The sequence below is a fragment of the Haliotis cracherodii genome, unplaced genomic scaffold, assembly GCF_022045235.1.
Source record: "Haliotis cracherodii isolate W230 unplaced genomic scaffold, xgHalCrac1.p SCAF_19, whole genome shotgun sequence".
In the NCBI taxonomy this organism is placed as follows: domain Eukaryota; kingdom Metazoa; phylum Mollusca; class Gastropoda; order Lepetellida; family Haliotidae; genus Haliotis; species Haliotis cracherodii.
Genome location: NW_027266274.1, coordinates 11,058,718 through 11,066,068, shown reverse-complemented (window position 1 = coordinate 11,066,068; position 7,351 = coordinate 11,058,718). Strand labels below are relative to the sequence as shown.

The 7,351-nt window shown below is 42.1% G+C and overlaps 1 protein-coding gene across 1 annotated transcript; it reads left to right on the top strand.

Moving 5' to 3' along the window:
- The first annotated feature begins 236 nt into the window (after positions 1–236).
- On the top strand, positions 237–4,249 carry LOC139467099 (uncharacterized). Its single transcript, XM_071248817.1, has 3 exons — positions 237–561; positions 3,000–3,119; positions 3,987–4,249. Exons 1-3 carry the CDS (start codon positions 237–239, stop codon positions 4,247–4,249), a joined length of 708 nt encoding a protein of 235 aa, XP_071104918.1.
- Positions 4,250–7,351: the final 3,102 nt, after the last annotated feature.

Sequence of the window (7,351 nt, the reverse complement as noted above, 5' to 3'; positions counted from 1 at the left end):
TCTGCATGTCTCTGAAACATCAGTCATTCAACCGTCATTGCCAAAGATGACTTTGTTACTTTTATAAGACAGACCTTCAAAAGGTTTTATGCATTGTATATTCAAAAGGGTTGTAGAAGGGTTCAACTGTCAAAAGCTTTAACAAATTAATTTTTTTATGCGCAGAACTCACTGGAGTCCTACGCTTGTTGTAGTTGCAGAAAGTTGTTTGTGAGGAAAGGGGCTTGTTACAAATCATGACCAGAAGAGACATTCCTCTGCTTTTGTTGATAACTTGTGGTGGTTTTGGTGTTGTAAGAAGTACTGTCTGTGGTGTATGCCCGGTGCTGCCATTGCCGTTATTCCAAAACAAGAGAGTATATGTTGGTGTTCTGTGGACGAAGGAAACGACTAGTCGTGCTGAATGTGCTGCGCGCTGCTCCTACTTTGGAGTCATCAGGTACTTTGGATTCAAGGACAGTAGTGGAGAATGCGTGGCATATACTGTGCCTCTCACTACACCAGCCGCAACAAAGTATGTCGATGAATCAGGATTCAACATGTATTCCCTCTGTGCACCAGGTAATTGAAACACACACATGTCTGTTTGTTTGTTGTTTAATGCCAGACTCAGCAATATTCAAGTTATGATGGCAGTGTAAATAAATGAGTCTATACAGTGATTTATATGAACATCGGCCCACACAATTGGGATACGATGACATGCATCAAACAAGTCAGCGAGCCTCACCCCTCAATCACGTTAGTCGCTACTTACCACAAGCATGGGTTGCTAAAGACCTATTCCCTTGGCAGCTTGTAATATTTCTAAAAATATTGTTCATTTAAAATGCAACTTAGCAACCAATACAATCTGCAAGCTGATGTCACTTCAAACTCTTTCCACAATAATAAAAGCGACAAAACTGTTTCCATATTCATAAGAAATCTGGGGCGGTCGGGTAGCCTAGTGGTTAAAGCGTTTGCTCGTCACGCCGACCCGGTTTCGATTCCCGACATGGGTACAATGTGTGAAGCCCATTTCTGGTGTCCCCCACCATGGTATTGCTTGAATATTGCTAAAAGCGGTGTAAAACCATACTCACTTACTCACTCATAAGCAATCTCAACTGACTATAGCATGAACATGTGTTTTTGAATCACTATCAAATAGTGATGATACAAGTTGTATGCGAAAAGGTGAGCGTATTCTGCTCCACCGGTGGTATCCACCAAACACATGCAAAGGCAAATCAAATGTTCACCTTAACAAACACGGGAACCATATGGCACCAGTCAAAGAAGGGAATTGCATCGGACATAATTTTTGTCACTGATGCCTCAAATTTGGAAATGTCCTCAACATGTCCACGATAAAACTTTTGAAAGCTTTGTTGAGGCCTTGATTGCTGTAAATCCTGATAAAACAACTTTTGATTGAGAGTCGATAAAAATACGCATCATATAACCAACCAACTGTTCCATCAACATGTTATTGCATAGTATCCAATGAATATATCCAGTGAAAAAGTCATAGTTTTTATGTTGATATGATGAGTGAGTGAGTGAGTTGGGTTTAACGCCGCTTTTAACAGTATTCCAGTTATATCACGGCGTGTCAGCTTAATGTGGGAGGAAAGCCCGAAGTGATGCAGGTCTCAGACGTTTACCACTTAGGTGAAACCCATGAGCACGGGTATGGTGCTGACAAACCTAGAAACATAATCGGGGCGAACCAGGATTCGAACCCACAATCATAGGTTTCTGGCATGCCCAAGGGAAGCAACTCTGCACAGCGAATCGCGGCGCCTTAGACTGTTGATATGATGCTTGTCACCTCCACAATTCGACCCGTGAAGATCCAGGGAGAAGAGGTTTTCAGCAACCCATTCTTGCCATAAAAGGCAACCTACTGGATCTGGTGGTCAGGCTCGCTGACTTGGTTGATGCATGTTATCGTATCCCAAACGCGTAGGAGGCGGTCGGGTAGCCAAGTGAGTGAGTGAGTGAGTGAGTGAGTGAGTGAGTGAGTGAGTGAGTGAGTGAGTGAGTGAGTGAGTGAGTGAGTGTGAGTGAGTGAGTGAGTGAGTGTAATTTTACGCCGCTTTTAGCAATATTCCAGCAATATCACGGCGACGGACACCAGAAATGGGTTTCACATATTGTACCCATTTTGGAATCGAACCCGGGTCTCCGGCGTGACAAGCGAACGCTTTAACCACTATGCTACCCGACCGCCCCTACTGGTTAAAGCGTTCACTCATCATGCCGAAAACCCGGGTTCGATTCGATAGTTTGTTAGTTGTTTAACGCCGCACTCAACAATATTCTAACTATGTACATAAATAATCGAGTCTGGACCAGACAATCCAGTGACTGACATACGCATCGATCCACGCAATTAAGATACGATGACATGCATCAACAAAGTCAGGGAGCCTGACCACCTGATCCCGGTTTGTTTGTTTGGTCTGTTTGTTTGTTTGTTTGTTGTTTAACGCCGCACTCAGAAATATTCCAGCTTTATGACGGCGGTCTGTAAATAATCGAGTCTGGACCAGGCAATCCAGTGACTGATATCATGAGCATCGATCCCGGTAGTCTCTTACGACAAGCATAAACCCGAGATGATCCGGCGTAGAACAGGTTTTCAGCAACCCATGCTTGCCATAAAAGGCGACTATTGTTTGTCGTAAGAGGCGACTTACGGGATGGGGTGGTCAGGCTCGCTGACTCGGTTGATGCAAGTCATCGATCCGAATTGCGTGGATCGATGCTCATGATTGTCTGGTCCAGACTCGTTTATTAACAGACCCCTGTCATAAAGCTGGAATATTGCTGAGTGCGGCTTTAAACAACATACAAACGACAATCATAGTCGCCTTTTACGGCAAGAATGGGTTGTTGAAGGCCTATTTTACCCCGGATCTTCACGGGTCGAGTGCGGCGTTAAACAAAATACAAACAAAACCAAAACCTCCACAATTCAATTGAGACCAATCACTGATTATATCTTTCAGTCAGCCCTTTCGGCTCCTGTGTCAGCTCTTCAGATTGCCCTGGTGCAAAGACTACTTGTAATGATGGGCGGTGTGTGTGTGACATGATGCACGTGTACTCACATGGCAACTGTGTTCAAGGTAGGTTGCGGTTTTGTTCCTAAACGCGCTGAGACATGAAACCCGACTTTACTTCAGCTTACATTTATATCGGCCATATTGTTAGCACTGAAATCCACCCTTCAGTGCCGATTTGAGCATGGTGGTGGTTGACGTTCCTGATTGTGTATAATATACACTGCGAAAAGAAACGCGAACCATAGAAACATATTGGTTGGTTGGTTGGTTGGTTTGTTGTTTAACGCCGCACTCAGCAATAATTCAGCTATATGACGGCGGTTTCTAAATAATCGAGTCAGGACCAGACAATCCAGTGATTGATATCATGAGCATCGATCCACGCAATTGGGATCGATGACATGCATCAACCAAGTCAGCGAGCCTGACCACCCGATCCCGTTAGTCGCCTTTTACGGCAAGTATGGGTTGCTGAAGACCAATTCTATCCCGGAATCTTCACGGGTCAAGAGGATATGTAAGGCCACATCATTTAAAGTACATTTATTCATACCACACGTAGAATATTTGTATATTTAACTGATGGCTTGACCACCACAATCACAACTCACAATCACAATATTTTCTGTATTTGTTGTCAAATGTTTGTTCTCTCCGATGACATTGGTATCGCCCAGTTCCTGTGGTCAGTCATCCCTTGTCCAGATTTTTGCCTTTTGTCATGGTACAGAAATAGGGGTGTGCTTAACGTTTTTCTTTGTGAATAGTTTTAAAGTCGAAACTGTGATACTCTAGTTATTCTACTGGCCTTCGCTGACGTCGAAGTTCTCGTCACGACATGGCTGAAATATTGCCGATGTGACGTTAAACTTTAACTCACACACTAATGAAACACTTTCATTCGCAGTTGACCTCATGCTTTTCTTTCAGGTTGTTCTACCTATGGTTCGGAATTCACTACATTCAGAAATAACGACCTTTTGGAACACAACGACAAGGTTGTAGAAAACGTCCCTACAATAGAGATGTGTAGTGATTTGTGCTCAGCAGAAACAAATTTTCTGTGTATTACAGCAGATTACCAATTTTCAAAACATGTCTGTTTCCTCAGCAGCACGGCTTGGTATGATGCCCCCTCGTACTTAACCGAGGACTCTCCTGCATTCCATGGAATCATCCGTAACTGTGCTTGAAATATGAAAACTATCCTTGGCTGCAAGGTTCCAATATTCATTCAACCCTCTTTGTTTCGTTTGCTAAAGAAATCTTCAACATATACACCCGACCATATGATTGTTTTTGTGTTTGAAATTCACTGTTCTGAGACCACAGATTTGCAAAATTTAAAAAAAATAAAAATATTTGCAACATCTATTACCGGCAGTGCCGCTAAACGCAGTATTAGGCGAACAGTGCGTAATAATGTGGTGTTATAACCTTAAGGGAAATGTTCATCTCCTGGATGAAATTGTAAAAACTAGTGAATGAGTGATTTTAGGTGGGTGGGTGCATGGGCGGGCTGGCTGGCGTGTTTCGGGTAGGTGGATGGGTAAGTGGGTGATCAAGAGAGTGGCTTCGTGCGTGCCTTTTTTAGTCTCTAGAACAAGTACATGTAACACATTATTATCAAAGAAACAAATTATGAAAGACAATTTAAAAAAACCCAGTCACGTATGACGCAGGGAGTTTGAAGACTATTTTACGTCACAATCTAAACGTTCGTGCTGTACATCGCCCACGATACCAATTCTACATGTGTGATACTCCAGCTGAATTATACTAATACCTTGAGGCGCCGGTGATTTGTTTCCTGGTAGAATTCTATATAACAATATCGCGACAACACGCACCTTGATTTGTCATTCAAACGAGACGGTAAGACGTTCTTAGGCGTGATGCAACGAACTGGTCACCACACTCCATCAGTGTCAGTCGCCATCAGCGGTGAGTGGGTGGGTGGGTGTTTGGGTGGTTGAGTGAGTGATATTGGTGAGTGAGTGAGTGAGTGAGTTTGGTTTTACGACGCTTTTAGCAATATTCTAGCAATATCACGGGACACCAGAAATGAGCTTCACACATTGTACCCATGTCGGGAACCGAACCTGGATCGTCGGCGTGACGAGCGAACGCTTTAACCACTAGGCTACCCAACCGCCCCCTCCATCAGCGGTGATTTAAACAACAGATACGTAATTATCCAATCGCTGAGATGGGTGAAAGGCGACGTCAACAGGTTCCGTTGAAGACTGCTCACATTCTTCTACTGATTTGGAGCGCTGAAACTTGTTCTTCTGTTACTATTTGAGAAAATACCAAGAAGTTCACAAGAATGCGAGTAACAAATACGTCCAAGGTCTCCAGCACCTGTTTAATATGAGTTGTTGTTTTTGATCGTTTAAAAAATAGAGGGTACACAATGTACATGTATATGTTCAATCCAACCTTTTCACACTAAACCGTGAATGTGATTATGGATAATTGGGGATTCCAAATTTTCGCGATGCATGACTGATTTAACTAACAAATATCGACAGTCCCTTCTGGTTCGTTTTTACCTTGTTTGGTAAGTGTACTCATGTGCGACGGGGGGGGGGGGGGGGGGGGGTAGCCCAGTGTTTAAAGCGTTCGCTCGTCACTCCGAAGACCCGGGTTCGATTGCGACATGGATACGATGTGTGAAGCCCATATCTGGTGTCCCCCGACGTCATATTGCTGGAATATTGCTAAAAGCGGCGTAAAATCATACTCACTCATTCATGTGCGGCGTCAGGCAACAAACACTTTTTAATGCAAATTGTGTGAATGACGGATGCTACCGATAAGGCTGAACATGCTTACCCTTTTCGGAACACCGTGTGCCATCACTGACTTTCAATGAACCTAGTAAAGTAATGTTCATCCCCGTCTTGCCTCTTACGGTCAAATTGTGAGTGAGTGAGTTAAAATTTTACGTCACATCGGCAATATTTCAGCCATGTAGTGACGAGAACATTAATAAAATTTAAACTTAGATGAATAAAAACCTGTCACCGACAGACAGTATGATAACTAGACTGTCACAGTTTAGAAGTAAAACTAGTTGCGAACAATTAAAAGAATAATCAATGATTCGAGAATACATTATAAAAACGGCCTATAGATCGCCAGCAACCAAAGTTAGGCTACCATACTAGGCACCGTGGGGACTTCCGACACTTCTGCTACCTACACGGTCCCCTAGCAGAATTTACACCATCGCTTCAGCTGCTGGGGTTTGTAGTCAATTTTAGACACTATTTAAAATCAACAAATATTCTGCGATTAAAAATTACGGTAGGAATAACAAACTGAATGATTGGGTCTTCTGATACCCTCTCAGGAGGACAAAAATTTTACGCTACTTCAACCCCCTTCGAGGGCACAGCCACAAACAATCTAGGTTAATAATTATACACGACCATTTCGTAAAACAATAACTATGTACATCTAAATGTATCAATTAATTCAATTTCTTTTAAAAAACTTTCTTTAAAAAAAAAGATCCTTTATGGATGTAAACTTTGAAATATTGATCCCTTGTAATGGCAAAATCAATATAGTCAAGCAGTACGTGCTTGACTGTAATTCTCTCATTACAAGGGATACAAAATGGAGGATCCTCACCTTTTAATAAATATTAATTTGTATATCTTGAATGGCCAATTCGACATCGTCGTAAAATAACCTCTTCAAATCTGGACTGACAACCCAAGTAAGTGTAACCGATAGCTGGCTTAATTTTATTTTATTTATTGATATCTACTTGGGTGTCCCACTTCTTTTGCATGAGATCTCTGATGTAACATCTGATCACAGGTTTAGAATCACTGTATTGAATTAGAAGTGGTGTCACAGATTTGTTGAGTGCTGCTTTAGCTGCAGTATCAGCCATTGTGATGCCTTTTATGCCCGCACGACTGGGCAACCAACAAAAGACGATGTCGTATTGGCCAGTTGAAAGATCATTATAAAGTTCTAAAATGTTTTATATAAGTGGATGATTAGAAGAGACGTTTTTCAGTGCCTGAAGACAAGATAGAGAGTCAGAAAAGATGATAAACTGTTTATATGCAGACTGTTTATATGAGCTATTTTCTGGTATTCTAGATGATAAATGTTTTGATCCAACGACAGTGGCACATGCTACTTTGCCACTGTCGTTGGATCCATCAGTAAAGATTGAACGGTGTGTGTCGTATTTATTTCTTAGTTGTAAATATTCCTGTTGATATACTAGTTGATTGGTGTCAGATTTTATAAAACGTGTGAGGGAAATG

Coding starts and splice junctions, on each gene's coding strand:
- LOC139467099 (XM_071248817.1), top strand. CDS start 237: ATGACCAGAAGAGACATTCCTCTGCTTTTGTTGATAACTTGTGGTGGT. Junction 562..2,999: donor GTATTCCCTCTGTGCACCAG/GTAATTGAAACA, acceptor TATATCTTTCAG/TCAGCCCTTTCGGCTCCTGT. Junction 3,120..3,986: donor ACATGGCAACTGTGTTCAAG/GTAGGTTGCGGT, acceptor CTTTTCTTTCAG/GTTGTTCTACCTATGGTTCG.